We start from the raw sequence: 20,669 nt of genomic DNA, 5'->3' as shown, positions 1-20,669 counted from the left end.
CAAATATTATATAAGTAACTTTAATTGTAAGACAGTCTACAGTAAGTCCAGTACTTATAATAAATACATGTATTTAGTTACTTTCCGTTATTTCTATTTCTGGTGCAGCCTCCTGTGGGGTGGGGCCGACCAGGAGTCCCCGAGCCTCAGTTTGGGAACCCTATGATATGCAGAGGCGGGTTTTTGGTTTCACAGCTCAATGCGGGCGGTGTGTGCAGCGTGGGGGGGGGGACTCAGTCTGCAGTGTGCAGGAGTGGGAGGCCGGTTCCCAGCAACTCTCGCGAGATTCAGCTGAATTCAGTGGGAAGCGGAGACCGCTACAGTCCTGGAGCGTCCGCCCGGTCTCATCACCGGGCTGACGGACACACGGAGAGGGGGACACCGAGCAGGCGACAAAGGAGCGACCGAGCAGCACCATGGAGCTCCGGAACAAGGTGAGACAAACGATCAGTCGGTTCACGTCTCTGTTTTTCTCACGCACACGGATTAAAGTCCTCAGCGGGGAAGTTGCAGCCGTGATGCTGCCGGTGTGACGGGAATAAAGCGATCACAGCCGGGCTTTCTTTCTTCCAGCTCAGAGGAGGCATGAGGAGGAGAAATCACAGCAGAATGTGGAGAAACATAACTGCAGCGTTTTGTTTTTTTTATCCTGCACTGCAGCTGCTGTAAAAACGACAGTGTGGAGTTTGTCTAGGGGGGAGAGAGTCAGTGTCCGGTGCTGCCGGTGAAAGGGCACATTGTAAGTTGTGTACAGTATAAATAGGAAATGTGGGGAGGGGGTGATAGTTAATCCTTTGAAGAAGAAAAAATAAAAATAGATTATGAATTAAGATGAATCAGTGCACCTTCAGTAAGGGTCTGTCTTTGCACAGAAATGTTTATATTTACACACTGTGTGTTTTTTTGTTTGTGTGCACTTGTTTGTGTGAGCTACCAGAGAGTTTGTGCATGCAGACCTTTCAAACTGGGTCCCACCAGTCAACGTGGAGTTTAGATTTAAAACCTAGTGGAAAGAAACACCACAGGAAACCCAGTAATTTCCTCTGTCAGAGTATGAGCCGCAGCAGATTCTGCCTCTCTCTGCTCCAAGATGATTTCTTCTCTCAGTGCCGTCAGTTTTTCCACTATTTTCCACAACAGCAGATGTTTTTTTTTATGTGCCAAACAATAAAGGGGTGTTGGGGGCTCTGGACCAAAGCTGCTTCCACCCCCACTGCCCCGTTTGTTCACACCTCAGTGACAGCTGAGCGCCCCGGGCAGAGCCTGAGGTTCCCACGGCCCCTGGGCTGCTTCACTGTGGAGGAAACAACAGGACAGTAGCTCTCCATCTGTAACACATGCTATTAAAATGATTAGTTTGAATGATTTGGACTTAATATTGTAAATAACTGAATGGTCTGTATATTTTTATTATTATTATTATTATTATTATACTGTTTTAGTATAATATATAGTGTGTATCAAGTACAAGTACTGAATATTGTAAAGGTACTTGGGTAAATGAGCATAAAAGTCTAATAATAACAGTACATTGTATTTAATCTGCTTCACAGATGTGTCACTCTGAAATAAATTAAGTGTCGGTATCATAAGAAGATTATAGGAAAATAGTTAATGGTGTTAATAATGATTCAGTCATGTATAATATAATTTATAACCAGTTATAAGTCATTCATAAGAACATTAATCATTGATTATAAATCTTTTTGTTGAGTGTTTTCATTTTCTGCTACTTTACACTGATGCTACACACTAATATACGACATTTAAGAGGAAAATATTGTTCTTTTACTGCATCAAATTAATTACTAAACTTACTTTTCCTAATTTAATTAATAATACAAAATACAGTATAATTGACACTAAACAGAGAAAGAATGTGTTAAACATTGAATTTTATAATCAAATTTTAACCTCATCACATGTTTTATATGTAGATTATATATAAGTTTCAAAATAAAAATAACTGTAGCTGTGAATAAATGCATTGGATCATGAAGTTTTATATTAAGTATTTATATTTTAATATTTATCTGGAATGTAGCTGAGCAGAAGCAGCTTCATAGCACAAGTACAGTGTTGGGTGAATGTACCTGACACTCCGGTATTAATGGATCCACTTCCTGTTTTATCTTATTAGAATAAAAATAAAAACATGGTGTCAGACTTCTTATATCCAGTGCTTTCTTTGCTACAACCTGTACTTGTTCATCATTTACACTTATTCTCAAAAAGGAGGAACCGAGCTTTGAGGTAACATTTCCTGTTTCTTTAAGTTGCAGCCGACAAACAGGAAACGTGTCCTTCCGTGATAGATGGCCACCATGGAACTGAGATAACCTCTTCCTCTTTTTTCACCAATCACGGCTCTGGATTGGCCATAACCATGGGAATATGGCGTGGTCTACGAGTGGCATTTGTTCTGGGCTCTTTGTTTATGATTCTGCTGATCATCGTCTACTGGGACGACGTCGGAGGCTTCAACCTTTATCCTCTACAAGACCCCAAACACGAGTCACTTCACTCTTCATTCAGTCATTCGACTGCGAGGCCTTCGCTTTTTCCCACCACCAGCACAGTCCAGGCTGGTTCTTTCATTTCTAATCCTCCCAATGCGGCTTTGACTACAAAACTCATCTCTGAGAAGTCACGAGAGACAGCTGAAGAACTTATAGACGAGAAGGGAGAGAGGAACGGGAAAACGAGGGAGGATGAGGAGCAGACGAGTTCAGCTGATGACAGGGAACAGGAGGCGAGGAAGCAGAGGATTATGGGTGTGTGTTCAGGGCAGGACGGTGTGGAATTTCCTGGAAGGACTCGTGCATTTGAGCAGGTCCCCAACAGGGAGCTGGACCACCTGATAGTGGACGATAAACACCGGATTATATACTGCTACGTTCCCAAGGTACGGGCGTCTTTTGTATTTGTGTGTGTACTTGTATGAACGTGTGGGTGGTGAGTTAAAGTTAACTGTGCTGTGGAGGAACTGCTAGAAAAACAGTAAGAGAGTAAGAGGAGAAGCACATCTTAAATTCACACAACACTCTGTACATGCTCTTGTTTTTCTTTCTTCCTCCTCTGTCCTCCTTTCTTCCCTTTGCTGCTCTCCTCTCAGGTTGCGTGCACCAACTGGAAGAGAGTCATGGTGGTTCTGTCTCAGTCTCTGATCTCGCCCTCCTCAGGAAAACCCTACATTGACCCAGAAGCTGTACCACCCGATCTCGTACACAACTCCTCTCTTCACCTCACTTTTGCCAAGTAAGCAGTAGCACAGTCTAAAAATATTGCATCAGCAGTAAAAATCCTCCATTTAGAAGTGTAGGTATAACTAAAATCTCCTCAACAGTAAAAGTACACGTTGTATTCAGAGAGTTATGCAGCACTATCTTCTGATTTCTTCTTATTTTGTATGTGAGAGACATCTGCAGTTCTTTAGATGTTTTCCTTGGATCTTTCGTGACTTCCTGGATGAGTCGCTGCTGTGCTCTTGAACTAATTTTGGGAGGTCAGACATTTCTGGGAAAGTTCACTACTGTCCCAAGTCTTCTCTATTTAGTACATAGTGTTTCTGTGCTTCTGGAGTACAAGAGCCTTAAAAATAGCTGTGTAACCTTCCCAGACTGATAAATGCAGTTTAGTATGGTTGGTTTATGGATGTAGTAATTAATGGGGCGAATAATTTTTTTTTCACAGGCCTACTTGATATTACATCACATGTTTACTTCAACTAATACAATCATAATTTAAAGCTTAGTTTGATGATGTTTAATTTGTTTGAAGATCTGAAGCCGTTTAATATAAGATACACACAACAGGGGCAGAATCAGGAGGATGTTAATATTTATCACACATTACTTTACTATTTTTAATGATCTGTAGATTTTCTGTTTTCAGCAAAGTTTTGAAAGTTAATAGTGAGGCAGCTGAGGTGGGCAGGTCATTCCGCTGTCGTGGAACCACAGAGCTGAAAAGTTTGGCCTGGGATCTTTTGAGGTGAGGTGAGGGGACCACAAGACGTTATCCGCTTGCAGTGTAAAGTGAGCGAGAGGGATTGTAAACCAGGATGAGGGAGTTCAACTAAGCCGGTGCTGTTGATTTGACCACTCTGTAGATAACGGTCAGGGCTTTGAGTGTGTAGAGACCTGAAAAGTGGTGTAATGTGTGCTGCATTTTGTCTCATCTGGAGGGCTTTGATGCAGCTGGTAACCCCGTCAGTAAGACACTGCAGTAGTCAAGCCAAGATATGACCAGAGCCTGCACAATGAGTTGTGTAGCACAGTACGAAAGGTAGCGTCTGATCTTTCTGATGTTGAAAAGGGCAAATCTGCATGCCCTGGAGACAGCGGAGATGTGGTCGGTAAAGTTCAGTTCATGATGAAAAATGAGCTCATTAGCTGGTAAATTACTGAGCAGCAGGCTCAGAGGAAAAAGGGAAGTATTTTATCCTTCAGACTTCATCAACACTGGACCAAATATGATGAAGCCTGTTAACAACCATGACAAATCCTAAAGTACATTCAGCATTAGGCATGACATAACTACATGAGCTTTTCATTTATTGGAGACTTCATCTACTAATTTTTTAAGCAAAAGTGACTTTAGTTCTGCTGAACAATGAATTTAGTCTCTCCAGAAAGTCAACATGGAAAACCAGGAGACTAAAAATGTGTCTAAATAGGAAGACTGGACAACCAAATACACACACAAAAAAAAAAACCCCAAAGGAAAATCAGCTAATAAATCAGGATGTCAGGCAGCAGCAGAAGCAGCTTCAATGCTCTGCAATAATAACACAGTCTGGATATATTTATATTTGCTCTCCTGCTGTTTTAACATCTAAACATCTATTTCTATAAATTGTGAAAAAGTCACATTAATAGTTTCTTAATTTAAAACTAATTTTGTAAATTACTTATGTTTTTCTCTGCAGCCGTTCCTCATGTCTGTCTCCACTTCTCTTACACTATTCACACCTCAGATAGACTGAAACTGTGTTTGACAAACTATCCACAAGCTGAAGTCGCTATTTACTGAGTTGACACTTGGAACAGGAGAGTGGAAACGTCAGGCGGGGCTTGGAGCTGCAGCACAGACAGACCTTTCTCCACCCCCTGGGAGCTTTCTGTATTTAGTATCTGAGAAGGTGCTTGTCTGCCTGCACCACAGTACAAGGCACATTGTTTTCTCCTGTAATGCTGATGTTATGTCTTAAAGTCATCAAGAGATATCACCAAACAAGACTTTAAACAACTTAAGAGGGAAGGCAGGGACAGAATAGAAGATCTCTCATGATATCTGTTTTTTTCTGTGTGTTTCTTTTTACCAGGTTTTGGCGTAATTATGGTTCTCTGTCCCGCCACCTGATGGCACTCAAGCTCCAGCACTACACCAAGTTTCTGTTTGTGCGAGATCCTTTCGTGCGTCTCATCTCTGCCTTTAGGAACAAGTTTGGAAGGTGTGTTTGAACCAATGGTGGAGAGAAAGAGAGAGTTGGTGCATGTACACTCGTCTAAAAGGGGGGGGAGGCATGGTTCACCTCCAGTCACACATTAAGACATTTCAATTACTCAGTGTGAATAATAAAAATCTACATTTCATCTTCTCATTTACAATTTCTGGATATGTAAATATTGTTAATTTTCCAAGTTGAACCAGATGTTGCAACATGACACCAGTTCTCACTGTGCACTTACCTACGTTGCTTATTAGACTGTGATTAGCCTCCAAACTGTTTGCAGTGTTTAATATCTTACTTGTACAATATGCAGTCTTCAAGTTTTAAGGTGAGCTCAGATTATCTTTTCTAATGGTGTCAAACTCAAACATCACTCTGACTAGAAAACAAATAGAAGCAAAACACATTTTTGAGTGAGGAAGAGATTAAACCACATTATTATGATTATTTATGCTCATTGAATAATCAAAATGTGTGTGTTTTAAGGCCTAACGAGGACTTCTACAAGCAGTTTGGCTCAGTTATGCTGCATCGTTATGGAAATGTATCAGAGAGTTTGCCTGGGACAGCGGCTGAAGCGTTTGCAGCAGGGATCAAACCAACGTTTCAGCAGTTTATCACGTACCTGCTGGATCCAGAGACTGAGCGGGAGAGTGTCTTCAACGAGCACTGGAGACAGGTATTCTATCTATCTATCACACTGGTGCAGTTTGAGGCGGGAAGATTTGGAATAATAAACACCCAGCAAGAGTGAAGTCATGTGATTTATGTAATGATCTGTGTGTTTCAGGTGTACCGCCTGTGCCATCCCTGTCAGATCAAGTATGACTTCATTGGGCGACTAGAGACCCTGGAAACTGATGCGGAGCAACTGCTAAAACTTCTGCGGGTGGAACACCTGGTACGCTTCCCTTCAGGGTCCCGAAACCGCACTGCAACCAGCTGGGAAAGAGACTGGTTTGCTCAGATACCCTTAACAATGAGGAGAGAACTGTACAAACTGTACGAACCAGACTTTAAGATGTTCGGTTATCCCAAACCAGACAGTGTGCTACATGAGTAATCCAGAGAGCCAAAGGCCTGGGCGCTGCACTGTGTGTAGAGCCCACAGCTCACCTACCTGTACACAGCCAGCACGTGCCTTTAAAGACCAGTCAATGATACTGTTGGTTTCATTTGTTTTGTGCATACCTCAAATGACAAAGTGCCTGCTGGCCTAATTTGCTGACATAATTTCATATCTGAAGCACAACCGATAACAAGCTATGTCTGTTCTCCCATGTAAAGGCACTTTGAATCGTATTTGTGAATAGTATTTTGGTAAGATACAGGGAAAGGACTGGGGCTAACTGACTTTTCTGAAGGGAAACATGTTGCAGACGAGTAAAATGTTTTTGTATGTTCGACTTTCATTTTCTATTTTTAGTGTGTGAGTGTGTTTGTGTGACAGGCAGTTTGTAAAAGAAAAAGTAAAAGTAGCAATGCCCCTGAAAAGTAATCTGTTGCAGTTCTTATTTCAAATTTTGATTTAATACATAAGTTGTATATGTTATTTATATTGAGGCTAATACACAACTTTTCAAAGGGAAATACATCACTCCAGAGGACAATACAGTACTTTTTACACTACTACTTTTAATATTGTAGTTTTTTGCAATCTATTTTAGGCAAAAGCCTGGGTCCAAAAGTCTGAAACCATATAGAAACCATACACAATGACAGAATTTGTTTGTTTTTCTAATATTTCTGGTTATTTTCCAACGGGGGGCAGCAGTTAGCTCAGCTGGTGGCACAATCGTGTATACACCCAATGGTTAGTGGCTCAATTTGTGGTTCCTCCTGGTTATATGTCGAGGTGTCCTTGGAAGAGACACCCCACAGAAGTGCTGCCATCTATTGAAGCTGTTCAAATAACAATTTCCCCAAGGGGATCAATAGAGCATGTCATTATTATTATTATTATTAGTAGTATTATTATTAATAATAATAACTTAGAATAGAGACTCTGTGCCAAACAAAAAGTTGCAGAGTAAAAATACTTTAAATTAAATAAGATCCTCCTCCAAAGCCAAATATTTGTACAGTTAAAAAAACAAAAGCAAAAAAACATCTTCTGTTGACTCAACTTGAATTTCGGTTGACAGCTACACAAACCTGCACCTTGTGTTTTATTTTCTCCATAATATCTTCATATCATCTGTAACTATAACGTAAAGTGTTCATCTTGTGCTGTGCTGTGATCTTTGGGCCACCTTGGCCAAGGCAGCTGATCCTATTCTGCTCTTCTATTACTCTTTTGTAATAAGTAGTGCGCTAGAACAGCTTTAACGTTAAAGCAACAGAACAAAGCTGCAGTAGGACATGTAGGGAGCGTCGTATAACAGTACTTCCCAACTTTCCACACCCCTGATGGGAGTGTGTTTGTGTGTAAGCCCCCCTCCACCGCCTTCTGTTGCACAGAACCTTCCCCTTGTTGCGCTCACAGCTGTCCTGCTGTCGCTCTCCACGTGTTCCAGGGCTTTCCACGGCCCCGCCCCCCTCCCCCCCGTGCGCCGCTTCTCTCCGTTCATTGGCCGACCGGGCTGTCATCAGCGCGGCGGGGCGCCGCCCACTCCGCCGTTGACAGTTCGCCGGTGACGTCACGGGTTCCGTCCCAACACGGAAATGTGGAGTAACGGCCGGAGCGGTCGTGTTGCTGCTGCTGCTGCTGTTGTTGTTGTGGTGTTAACGCACGGACACCACGGTACACACTGTTAGCTTGGTGTTTTCAGCTGCTTTGGGAACTGCCCGCTCGGCTTTGTGCGATGTTACACGGTCGGCGGTAACTTTCTGACAGATGGACGCCAGCGCTGGAAACAGAGAGAGAGTTCGACCTCTGTTGTTGGTTCAATAGCTTCAGTCCAGTTGGTTCAGAGCCATGAAAGACACCGCTCTGGGGGCCGTGGGGACTCTGGCACGACTGCTAATGTGGATCCTCCTGCTGTCCTGGGAAGGAAAACTCTTACAGGTAAAGTTTGTTGTGTTTCTGTTTCCGTCTCTGTTGTTACTGTTTGTGTGTTGGGAACTTATTTAGACAGCAACTGGCACCCCGCTGCGCTTCTGTGTCTATTTCAGGCCCGAGTAAAGTTGCAATGATATGATAGGACGTATAAAGTGTTTAGCTGTCTCACTGATCCAGGTTGGCAGAAGAAAGTTAATACCGCCTGTGTTTATGTGTGCAGGGCACCCAGGGACCTGAGAGGTCAGGAGGTCCCTGGATCAGTAGCTGTATGAAGTGGCTGTTAATATTTCTTGTTTAATGCAGGTATACAGCTTAGGTAAAACACACTAAATGATCACAAAGAGAGGCAAAGCAGCCACCAAGAGACAGAGAATGATCAAAACGAGACACAAAACTACTACAAGACAGGACAACTACGAACAGCTAACCACAAGTGAACACATCCTGATCAGAAGTAGACAACAAAACGTGTTTAAATATGTTCATGTAAATAACAATGGCAATGAAGAGACACGTTCTATAAGTAAGAGACGTAAAGCCGACCAAAAAGAAACACAAAACATCCATAAAGAGACAGAAAAACGCCCCAAAGAGACACAAAATATACACTAAAAAATTCTGATAAACGACCAAAAGGAAACATAAAGTGATCACAAAACAGCTTTAGAATAGGCAAACGATTAAGATAAAGGGAAACAAATGTACTACAGAGACACACAAAACAACTAAAAGGAGACACAAGACAAAACAAAAGGAGCACAGAGACCAAAATATAACCACAAAGTGACAAAAAACATAAACATAATTAAAAAGGTACTTTTTAAGGTAAGGTAACACTCTATTGTTACCTTGCTTTAAAACACTAAATGACCATAGGTCTTTCAGTGATGTTCTGCTCTGTGTTACCGACTGCCACCCCTTGATGGGCAAACATAGGAGTGGTGAACAAACACACACTCACACAACCTTTCAATGTGGAGTGTAGTGTTGTGAATGGGTGTAAGGATAAGGACCAGGATATCCCTCTGAATGATCAACACAGTTTAATTATTTGAGCAGAAAGTTACTGTTGGACTTGACTATCAGCCTCCGCCAGACCTGACACACCCACTGACACACACACACACACACACACACACACACACACACACACACACACACACACACACACACACACACACACACACACACAGACATTCACACACACTGGTGTTAAGCAATGCTGAAATCTTACATGATACATGACACGGTAACTGGACTGTTTGCCAGACAGCTGCCTTCAAGTTTCTCTCTCTCTCTGTGGTGGCACATCAGGTTGGAGGGGTGAGATCAGTCACCCTTCCAGAGTCCCTCCTGTTTGTCTCTACTCTTGACGGTAGTCTGCATGCTGTGTCCAAACAGTCAGGAGACATCAAGTGGACCCTAAGAGAAGGTTTATACACTTAAATGTCAATACTAATTTTGAATCTTCATTTTCAAAAACTGCATTTATTCATATTAATAAATATGGTTTAAATATCTCTATCTAATAAATAGTTCTTTGAATTCTTTCAGACCCCGTTATTCAATTGCCTGTCTACCTCACAGAGTGAGTAACACGCTAATTTCCACTCATACATACAAACATACAGGTGATTATTTAACTACCTCTACATTTTTAGTACAGATCAGTGCCATAGCAAATGTTGGCATCAAGTCAGCTTTAGAGTCATGTTTATGTTTTCTTGGATCAAATTGTTCCTGATTTAAATCATAGTTTGTTCTATTAGGATTATATCAAACTCGATGGTGCAGTTGCAAACTATATTAGAATCTATACAAGCTACTGTATACTAGATGTGCAATCACTTGATACAATAAAAAATAGTAAAAATCTAAAAGTGAAATACAGACACTACTGAAATTGTATTGCACAGTTTGACCAGTAGTATTGAAAAACATACATACATCAATTGTACTGATGTATGTATGTCTTGTTTTCTAGGCCAGGATTTCTTCCAGATCCCAATGATGGCAGTTTATACGTCCTGGGTGGAAAACACAAGGAAGGTCTGATGGTGAGGAATGCTGGGTGTGCTTATTTGTGTCAGTATGTGTGTTTGTTTTCACTTTATGACCCCTTTGTGTTGGTGTACCTGCAGAAACTGCCGTTTACCATCCCAGAGCTGGTCCAGTCAGCTCCCTGCAGGAGCTCTGACGGTATACTCTACACAGGTGAGACAGAGGGATTTGTGATCTGGGAGTAGTTATAAACTGTATGTGGGGCAGACAAGTGTCAGAGGTGAAGATAGACAAACAAGATAGTTTAAATATTTTGTTAATAGTTTTTTTTTGTTTGTGTTTCAATGTATGTGTGAACGTGCAGGAAAAAAGCAAGATGTGTGGTTTGTGGTGGATCCTGAGACTGGGGAAAAGCAAACCAGTTTAACCACCTCCTCCTCTGAATCCATCTGTCCCAACAGCCCTCTGCTCTACATTGGGCGCACTGGTTTGTCCCACACACACACACACACACACACACACACACACACACACACACACACACACACACACACACACACACACACACACGTGTGATCTGAGGTATTGTTTTTCATCTTTCATCTTCATCCCACCATTTGTTTTTCAGAATATGTGGTAACCATATTTGACACCAAGACACAGGAGTTGCGATGGAACGCTACATACAATGATTACTCTGCTCCCGCATATGATGAGAAACAAGACTACAGTACGTTCCTGCACTCACATTCACCTAGACAGACTAACATGACGTTCATTTGCTGAATTAGTTAAATGTAAATATGAATAGAACCCTTAGAGTATTAGAAACGGTACGCCAGGTCTTGTAGTTATCGTCCATAAAGTCAAGTGATGGTGACCAAACGTTACACACTCATATTATTTTTTATACATCCGTCTTCCTCTTTCAGATTTGAAATCTGAAAGAGGAAGACATTTACATTCCACCTTTATCCAATACTAACCTGTCTTACCTGCTTTTCCTTCCAGAAATGGCTCATCTTGTGTCAAGTGGTGATGGCCTAGTTGTGACAGTTGACAGAGAGTCAGGTAGGGGGGTGAGGTGTGTTGTTTTAGTGTGTGTGAGGGTTGAATCTATCTTTATTCCATCTCTGTGATCTTTTAAAACTGCTTTTCTGTCTTCTTAGGTGACGTCTTGTGGAGTCAGAACTACGGATCACCTGTCGTAGGGGTCTACCTGTACTCCGGTGACACACTGAGACACGCCCCTCACCTGTCCCTCGCCATGGAAACGCTGCGCTTCCTCACCTTCTCCTCTGCCAACAACCAGGCAAACGCACACTCCACACTGAAGTGGAGTTATCAGTTTGTGAAGGAGCAAGCCAGCGCACAAACACAACTTGTGTAAGAGATAAATTGTCCAGCAGTGACAGATCTGTAATATAATTTATCACAGTTGTAACTTAGATGCTCTCAGACAAAAGTGTACATAATTATTAACACACTACAGGCCTGTTTATGTTCAAGTGCAAAACTATGCACGTGCTGCTGAAAATAAACACAGGCAACAAGATAAGCTGTCATAACATCACGTTTAGTAATACTCTGACATCACTTGTTTTCTTCTGCTTATCTCTAGGTGTGGTAATGATATCGTAATGTACCTGTAAATATACACTTAAGATAAATAACTGTTCTTGTCTCCAGGCCGATCTGTCCATTACCTATGATATCAACTGAGGAAAGAACTACTTTTTTTTGTTTTTTTCAGACCCACTCTCTATGTTGGGAAGCTGGACTCCCATCTCTATGCCTCTACATCTCTTGTCCACCATGGAGTGTCATTAGTGGTGAGTTCAAATTCCCAATCCATGTTTTATCATATATCAGCATCACACACACGTTTTCCTTTAACATCTGTATTAATACTCCCTAACGGTTATTTCTGGTGAATCAGAAAGTAAGTAGCTCATGATTGTGACTGCTTTGTGCCCTGGCAGCCTCGGGGTCTGACTCTAGCACGAATCGAAGGACCTCTGACAGCTGGAGTGACAGTCAGAGAGCGGGGCGAGTGTGAGATCACGCCGTCCACTGACGTGCGCTATCCACCAGGCACCACAGACAGCCGGAAAAACCACTGGTTGCTAATAGGTAAACACATACACAGCATATTCCTTCAACAGCACTTGCAGGAAAAATTTATACAAGGAGAGATGTAGAAAATATGTAAGATGTTTTTTTTACAGAACTTAAACATCCTCTCCTCTGAACAGTTGTAGGTGCAATTGCACTGCAACTTTTAATGGTCTGATAGTGTCCATACTCTGTTGACTTGCAAGGTGAGGTGGCAGATGTTCAGGCCAGCTATAAAGCTGTAACTTTATGACTTAATGATATAGATTGCAATTCTTATAGTCTTATAAACCCAAACATTTTCATTGTCATGCTGTTGTTTTTAAAACAAAAACTCTGGAGTAGTTCAACTAAAACTGAAATATTGGATTTAATGACCCCGACACTCAAACAGCTCTAAATGCATTATATCTTCAGGTCACCATGAGCTCCCCCCAGTAGCTCACACCACCATGTTGAGGGATTTTCCCGTCACCCTGCAGCGTTCTGGTGAGGCGGTTATCCCTCCTCGACCTCATGCCTCCTCTGCCTCTCCAGCCTCCTACTACTACGAGCGATATGTGAGTCACAGCCCCAACTGCAGTCTGCACATGAGAGACAATGATTATCTCCTGTCAGGCTGTTGCTGCTTATTATGTTAGACTATTTTAACCACATAGTTAAGGTAGTTAGCTACTAAATGTTCCTTTAACAACCACTGCGATCACAAACTGCTTTACACTAAACAAGGAAGACAACCAACTGAATCCTCATTATATTTCCATTGCTTCTTCTCCTTGTTATGTTCTTGTGTCCTTCAGTTCCAGACTGTTGCTGGGAGCCATAGAGACAGTAATGCAAACAGAGGAGGGGATGATGGAAGATTATCAGGACAGGCTGAGAGTCCAGTTCCTGTGCTACCCGTCTATATTACTCGAGACCGTCTGACTCTGGCTGTTCTGACGCTGCTGCTGGGAGGATGGCTGGCCTTCGCACTCACATATCCTGCTGTGAGTTTGTGCTTATAGTGAAAAAACCTCTAGAGTTTTAAGAGTTTGAGCTCATTGTTTAGCTGTCCAGCGCACAACTTTACTGTTCTGGTTTATGCTGACTACTCCCAAAAAACACAGTACAGTACCAGTTCAGAATCAAACAGATCCAGGTAGTGTCTAGCTGCTGGTCACAGTTGAGCATTTAACAGTTAAATTGCCAGATATTTGCTTGGTACAGACTGAAGAAGAGCTTAAAGGGACTGAATATTGCTCTTGCATTCTTTTGGTGGTTAGAAACATTACTCCAAATGAAATTAACTCTAAAAAAATTCTATTCTGCAGAATGTGTAAATAAGAAAATGGGATTTTACTCCTGATTGGATTATGGAATTGGGACAAATTTCACCTTGATCAGTTGTTGTTTGGTGTGCAGTGTGAGCAGGGTTCCTAAACCTGATTAATTACCTGAATGATCAATGTCCCTGCTCCTGTCAGGGACATTAAACGTCAGTAGAATTCCTGATATCTGAATTTTGTTTGACTGTGTTGCAGTGTGAGCATCTCTATAATTGGATTTCACACATGGCAAACACATCTATTCACACATAGAGTAGTATATTTTGTTATGACTAACTGTATTATAAATACTGCTGTGACATTGTTCGGCTACAACATAATTCCTGATTTACTAGTTTAAGTTTTGCAGTATTCTCATTTATTTTCATTTCATAACACTGACCACCAGAAGCTGTTGGCAGAGCGAGGCAGACATTTGCATTTTAATAAGAAGTTTAACTTTAAATTGTGAGTTAAAAAAAAAAAAATGTATTAAGCAAATAAAAAAAATAAATGTATGTTTCTAAATTTGGATGCGCTATAGTTACAGTATGCTCATTAATAATAATAATAGTATTTTTATTCGAATCATAATTATTATTATATAGAGTTACATTCACTGTTTTTAGGCAGTTCTTTAAATGTTTTTTGGTCTTTGTTGTTTCCTTTTACATTTGGGATTGAATGGGAGTTAGTTTTATCATCTTTCCCTAAGAGGAGTCTCATTTATTCATCCTCTGCCACATTCTTCAGCCTTCAACTTCTAACTGCATTCACTGATGATCTGCATCTCTCTGTGTTCCTCCAGCGCTCAGCCCAGCAACTGAAAGCTCAAAGGCAGTTGGAAGAGGCTATTCTCCAGCGCATGCGTGCAAACAGTCAGACAGTGACATCGGGTTCTTCAGACATGACCGTTTCTGCTGAAACGATCCTCTCCAGTGGTACGTAACTGTTAAAACAAGTTCTCTGTGCTGTATTCTCTTTATTAAATGAACCCAGGGTTTAATCATTGAATATGTTATTTTTCCATTGTACTATGCACCAAATAGTGTTGAAGCATTAAAACGTAGCATGAATGTCTTGACTGAGTAGTGTATCTTAAACTTTGTGTATCCAGATTCTCTGCCTGCCTCGGCCAACCCTCCCCCGAGTCCTCACTCTCACAGCAGTAGCACATCAGACGTTAATAAAAATGACACCAGCGGGCCCAAAGCTGCAGCAGGTAGCACACCACACTACTGTACAGTAGATTAATGTATGTTTAGAGATGCTGTTTATTATTTCCCTCACTATTTCTCACTGTTAACATGACATGGGTCTCTCTTGTTCTTCCTTCCCACCTCTCTCAGAAGGAAACAGTGAGGAGGTGTATGTTGGTAAAATCTCCTTCTCTTCATCGGAGGTGCTTGGACGCGGCTCAGCAGGAACTTTTGTCTTCAGGTACGTGCACATGCATGTGTGTTTTTCATTATTTCACTACACTGCTGTAGTTTCATGCTTCATCAGAAGACTGTGCTGTATATTCACATGTTAGATCATTGACAGCAAAACAGGAACAGTTTGCAAAGCATGTACTTTTAAATTATTGAGTTCCTGCTATGGACGCTATTCTTATGTCAGTTTTAAGAATGACCCTATCGAATTGAACAATTATTTGTATTCTAGTTTGATTTGTTGTAAAATAAAAAGTAAAATGTTTCATTAGAAAGATGTTATATTTTTATTTATTATTTATATTGTTTTGTATTTTTAAAAATATTTTTTTGACTCCAAAGCCTCAGTTATAAGCATGCAGTTTACTGGTGAGACAGAATACATCGTTCAGAGCCACTCTGAATCCTCTATGTTTGTGATATTAGAGGTGAATTCGATGGACGCAATGTAGCTGTGAAGCGAATCCTGCCGGAGTGTGTCGAGGTTGCAGAGCGAGAGGTGCAGCTTCTCCGAGAGTCCGACACTCACCCGAACGTCATCCGGTACTTCTGCACAGAGAGAGACCGTCTCTTTACGTACATCGCCATTGAACTGTGTGCTTCAACCTTGCAACAGGTCAGAGTTTATTAATCACTTCAGCATTTTCTGAAAAATCTTTTTACATCTTTCATTAATTGGACGTATTCTTTGCAGTATGTGGAGGATCCAACATGCTTTCCTGAGCTGAATCCAATAACCCTGCTGGAGCAGACCATGTGTGGCCTCTCACACCTCCACTCACTCAACATTGGTCTGAGATGCATATGCACATAAAAGACAACGTTGTCCAAGACAACGTTTCTAAATCCTTTCCTTCTTTCCAGTTGATAGTACAGTTTAACTCACTCTTCACTCTTCTCTCTCTGTGTAGTTCATCGTGACCTGAAGCCAAGAAACATCCTTCTTTCTGGTCCCAATGCGTTGGGTCGAGTCCGAGCTCTCATCTCTGACTTTGGGCTCTGTAAGAAAATCCCAGATGGTCGGAGCAGCTTTTCTTTGCGGTCAGGAATACCAGGAACTGAAGGGTGGATAGCTCCTGAAGTCCTGCGGGACACACCTGGAAATAAACCGGTGAGACACAAATCATAGAGTTCAGTCTGCTGTGATAACCGGACACAGTATTGGGGAAATCTTCTGTGACCATTTTACATATTGACCAAACCCATATACCTGAGAGACTCTACATTCTGCTCTGTCTTTAATACACTTTGCATTTAGTATGTCGCAAACTTACTGATTCAGCTGTCTTCTCTCTTCAGACAGCAGCAGTAGACGTGTTCTCAGCCGGCTGTGTGTTTTACTACGTGGTCAGCAGGGGGCAGCATCCTTTTGGCGATTCGCTGAGGCGACAGGTTAACATCCTGTCAGGAGAATATTCACTCTCACATTTTATGGAGGACATACACGGTAAGGTTCCTGAAATCTGATGTAGTTATGTGCAAGATTAAATATGTTATGTTGCCTTCACTTGTTTGCACTGTTGCATCCACAAGAATTAAAGCTAGTTCAGTGCATTTTATAGAAATCCTACAGTGAAATCATCAGGTGCAATAGAGAATTTAAATTCACAAACACACTTGGAGCTTCATGAGACAAGGTGACAAACTGCAGCATTAGTGAAGAATCATTACCAGTTTTCAGGTATTTGATGAGATCGTAGTGTGCACGACTAATCAGAAAACATCTCTATATCCTGATCAAATCAGATGACGTCATAGCTCAGGATCTGATCGAGCAAATGATCAGTGCTGAGGCGGAGTCGCGTCCTTCCACCGCCTGTGTGCTCAAACATCCGTTCTTCTGGAGCCCTGAGAAGCAGCTCCTCTTTTTCCAGGTGTGTTAAAATGATGATTTGATTTGTTGTGGAGCTTCAGAGAGATATCTTTTCACGACTACTGGTTTGGGTATAAACCTTGGTGGTGTGCTGCTTCCTGTTTCCTTCTTGCTTAGCCTTGAATCTGTGTGGACTCGACAGTAGAAACACTGTTTTTGTAAATGTGTGTTTGTCGTGCAGGATGTGAGCGACCGCATAGAGAAAGAACCAGCAGACAGTCCGATTGTGGTCAGACTGGAGACGGCAGGAAGATCAGTGGTTCGAACCAACTGGAGGATGCACATCTCTGTGCCTCTGCAGACAGGTAAACAGACATCTCACACAGTACCATGTAACTGTGCTGTTTGAACTGATAATAATTTGTGTTTTTTCATGTACATTTCAGATTTGCGGCGGTTCAGGACATATAAAGGAAACTCAGTCCGAGACTTGTTGAGAGCCATGAGGAATAAGGTCAATCTGCGTGTTTACACATCATCTTTTTTTATTCTTATTTAAACAAGCAGGCTCCTGACACCTATAGTCTGTCTTTGACCTTTGGCATTCTGCATGTTACAGAAGCATCACTATCACGAGTTGCCACCTGAGGTGCAGGAGACTCTCGGTGAGCTGCCCGAAGGCTTCGTCAGCTACTTCACCTCACGTTTTCCACGGTTACTGATGCACACACACGCTGCTCTGCAAATCTGTGCCCATGAAAGACTTTTTCACCCCTACTATCTGCCCCCCAGTGCCAAATAACCTGCATATGTATCTGCACTCCGTTCACTGTACACATTTACAATACACTGTGGTTCTTTTTATGAGCAAAGGAAATCCCTGACAATGTCTTATTATTGCTTTTGTAAAGCCCAGACTGTTTTTTAAGGGGAAGGTACAGTGCTGTGAAAAAGTTTTTATATGCCTTGAGTTGTTTTATAGATTCATACTATTTATTCCGTACACTCCAGACAGACTGCATACATTTGTAATATAAATTACAAAAAAACACTTTTCACAGACCAGAATACACAGATTTAAATGCAATGATGAGACGCAGATGTTGGGTAGTTCTTCTTTATTCTGTTTAAGTGAAATGTTTCCTCAAAACAAAATCAGGGGAAGATTTTCAGTTTTGTTGTTGCAGAAAAGTCTGAAATTTAATTTCACTCTGGCCTTTACATCATGTTTAATTCTTTTTAAATTAAATTTTATTTATTTTTTGTTGTTTGTTTGAGGCAGAGCAACCAACTTTAAAGTTCAAAGCAGGAGAAGCACAACGGCTCCAAAATAAATCACTCTTTGGCCAGTTTCACTAAATATCACTGAAATATGTAAAACTCATTTATGAATTCCTGCTAAGAGACAAACAGAACTGAAAACATAACGTCTTTAACAGAATGAAGAAGCTTCTTTTTAGATTCTTTGGGCAAAAGGCAGCAAAGTTGTGCAGAATGAGGTGTAACTGAAAGTTATATTATCTTTTCTAGTCCATTTAACAATGAGAAAATACCATGTACTGATGAAATAATGAATGAGAGGATCCCGCACACATCAGGTGTCATAACTGATGCTCCACAGGTCCCATTTTCAGGTTGTTGCTGCACATTTTATATTTTAAAATGTAGTAAATCTGCCTTGGAAGCTCATAAAACCTGTTAATAAATTTAAATGGAACCTGGCTGGAGTTTAATGGAGTCGGTTTACTAAAATACGAGCCCAGTGTGAAAGGTGATAGTTACTTTGAAATGGCCTTGTCGTCTGGATTTAAAAGCACAACAGACTGCAGGGTGCACAAACTTTGTCACAGCACTGTAGGCAACACAGAAACTGGACAAATGGTTTCATATAAGTTCAGTGTTGCAAGACTGCGTGTCAAAGGAAATATACGATTATCTGTTTAATCAGTTCCTTCAAACTCTTTGTCCCTGCTGCTGCTGCTGCTGCTGCTGCTGCTGCTGTGTTTCTCTTTGCTTTTCTGTAGAAATTTTAATACAGAATGTGTGATGTGAGTCTGTTACTGCATTCATGAAGGTGACTAAATCGACTGAACAGTGTATTCAGCCACGATGGTAAAACACTCACTGGCACTGGTAACTGAATGTTTGTGCACATATCAACCCTATTTTTTTTGACGCCACTAAATGCTCCGTCACATGTTGTTTCTTCTCCCTTTAACTACTGGATGATGGTTTGTTTACAGTTCTGCAGCAGAGTGAATGATGAAGAATCACACTTTTGTACTTATTTGGTTTTGAATGAATGAATGAATTATTTGGGTGTGCCAAAGAATAAGACATGTCTCCAGTTTGTACACTACAGGATCAGTTTTTATCTGAGGTCTTTTCTCTCAGCACAGATTGTTTCTGATTGGATAAATAAAGTGTGATGAACATTATTCTTCCTTTAAAAGTTATCTTAAAGGTCATCTTAAAAAAACATTTTCCTGCTCAGTTAACGACAGTTTTAATTTAGATTTCTGTGGATTTTATTGAACTTACTAGATCATCAGAGTCTGACAACCATTACAAGACTGTTGTTACGTTCCCAGACCACAAATCTGATCAAACACGCACACAGTCCTGCTGGATCACATTAACAGATATTTTGACTGTTAAATATTAATTATGTTTTTTTTATTTTTCACCAAACTTTAACTTCTGGATTGTTGCTTATTTATTCATGAACTGATGACACGAATATTATAGAGAAATATTTATTAAACATAAAAGTTGCTTTATGGGAAAGTCTCTACCATAGCCATACAAAACAAAATAGACAAAATAAATGATGACATCAAAAAAACACACTGGATATTTTGGATGTTTGACTGTGTAAAAGATCCGCTGCTATCTGGAACATTACATCAAAGTGTTATTTAAATATTTATTACACAATATAACTATAAAGCCAACCCTAAAATTATTTTTTAAAACCACATTTAAACTCTGTACCTGGACACAGACAGGTGAAAGGCCCCCACACCCCTAATATAGTATAGTATACTATAGTGTGGTATGGTATTATAGTCTCCTCTTAGTAGTGTTGTAGTTTACCGTCTGTTTTTGGTCAATTTGTGGTTGTTGTTTGTCTATTGTTGGTCATTACGTGTCTTTGTATATGTTTTTTTGTCTTTTTGTTGTTATGTGTCGGTCCTTTTGTCTCTCTTTGGTGTCATTTTGTGTTTTTTAACTGAACTTTAACACAAAGAAAACATATTACAGACACTTCGTAGGGAAGCTTTGGGGCTCCCTGGCGTCTCCAGTTCCTGGACTCGAGCATTATCTGTTGAATGTCTGATGCAGTTTGAACAAGTTCAAGGATTTCTTTTGTAAGTTCTGGATTAGACTTCTCAAATTCTTCTTAATTCATTAAAATAATTCAGAACTATTAGGATATTGATTACCAGAGTCTTATTTAAATCTCTCCAGAGCTGTACGTTCCCAGTTTACTTAAACAAATTTTCTACTGCACTTGAGAGACACAATGTGTTTGTTAATGTGG

The 20,669-nt window shown here is 40.8% G+C and overlaps 2 protein-coding genes across 5 annotated transcripts; both read left to right on the top strand.

Moving 5' to 3' along the window:
* The first annotated feature begins 251 nt into the window (after positions 1–251).
* On the top strand, positions 252–6,861 carry LOC113162563 (carbohydrate sulfotransferase 12). 2 transcript variants are annotated; one of them, XM_026360754.1, is made up of 6 exons: positions 252–434; positions 2,283–2,905; positions 3,116–3,258; positions 5,327–5,455; positions 5,942–6,134; positions 6,246–6,861. In XM_026360754.1, the coding sequence occupies exons 2-6, from the start codon at positions 2,387–2,389 to the stop codon at positions 6,516–6,518; spliced, it is 1,257 nt and encodes a 418-aa protein (XP_026216539.1). In that variant the 5' UTR covers positions 252–434; positions 2,283–2,386; the 3' UTR covers positions 6,519–6,861. The 2 variants fall into 2 exon arrangements, with proteins under 2 accessions (XP_026216539.1, XP_026216538.1); XM_026360753.1 differs by having other exon boundaries at positions 2,277–2,905.
* Positions 6,862–8,135: 1,274 nt separating this feature from the next.
* On the top strand, positions 8,136–19,563 carry ern2 (endoplasmic reticulum to nucleus signaling 2). 3 transcript variants are annotated; one of them, XM_026360168.1, is made up of 24 exons: positions 8,136–8,462; positions 9,771–9,888; positions 10,011–10,044; positions 10,441–10,513; positions 10,598–10,670; positions 10,822–10,944; positions 11,086–11,187; positions 11,469–11,528; positions 11,627–11,843; positions 12,211–12,289; positions 12,440–12,590; positions 12,990–13,132; positions 13,373–13,561; positions 14,688–14,820; positions 14,997–15,101; positions 15,232–15,319; positions 15,739–15,928; positions 16,007–16,103; positions 16,224–16,423; positions 16,612–16,759; positions 17,059–17,186; positions 17,367–17,490; positions 17,572–17,639; positions 17,745–19,563. In XM_026360168.1, the coding sequence occupies exons 1-24, from the start codon at positions 8,373–8,375 to the stop codon at positions 17,925–17,927; spliced, it is 2,916 nt and encodes a 971-aa protein (XP_026215953.1). In that variant the 5' UTR covers positions 8,136–8,372; the 3' UTR covers positions 17,928–19,563. The 3 variants fall into 3 exon arrangements, with proteins under 3 accessions (XP_026215953.1, XP_026215952.1, XP_026215954.1); XM_026360167.1 differs by having other exon boundaries at positions 8,137–8,462; positions 15,229–15,319; XM_026360169.1 differs by lacking the exons at positions 9,771–9,888; positions 10,011–10,044 and having other exon boundaries at positions 8,421–8,462; positions 15,229–15,319.
* Positions 19,564–20,669: the final 1,106 nt, after the last annotated feature.

The sequence above is a fragment of the Anabas testudineus genome, chromosome 1 (assembly GCF_900324465.2).
Source record: "Anabas testudineus chromosome 1, fAnaTes1.2, whole genome shotgun sequence".
NCBI lineage: Eukaryota > Metazoa > Chordata > Actinopteri > Anabantiformes > Anabantidae > Anabas > Anabas testudineus.
Note: the sequence above shows the minus strand (reverse complement) of the source record. Positions and strands in the feature narration are given on the sequence as shown.

Bases quoted from the DNA above. Each gene is read 5' to 3' on its own strand.
- LOC113162563 (XM_026360754.1), top strand. From the start codon at position 2,387: ATGGGAATATGGCGTGGTCTACGAGTGGCATTTGTTCTGGGCTCTTTG. The intron at 3,259-5,326 runs GTAAGCAGTAGC...TCTTTTTACCAG, and splicing joins CTTCACCTCACTTTTGCCAA to GTTTTGGCGTAATTATGGTT. The intron at 6,135-6,245 runs GTATTCTATCTA...TGTGTGTTTCAG, and splicing joins TCAACGAGCACTGGAGACAG to GTGTACCGCCTGTGCCATCC.
- ern2 (XM_026360167.1), top strand. From the start codon at position 8,373: ATGAAAGACACCGCTCTGGGGGCCGTGGGGACTCTGGCACGACTGCTA. The intron at 11,844-12,210 runs GTAAGAGATAAA...TGTTTTTTTCAG, and splicing joins AGCGCACAAACACAACTTGT to ACCCACTCTCTATGTTGGGA. The intron at 12,591-12,989 runs GTAAACACATAC...TTATATCTTCAG, and splicing joins AAACCACTGGTTGCTAATAG to GTCACCATGAGCTCCCCCCA.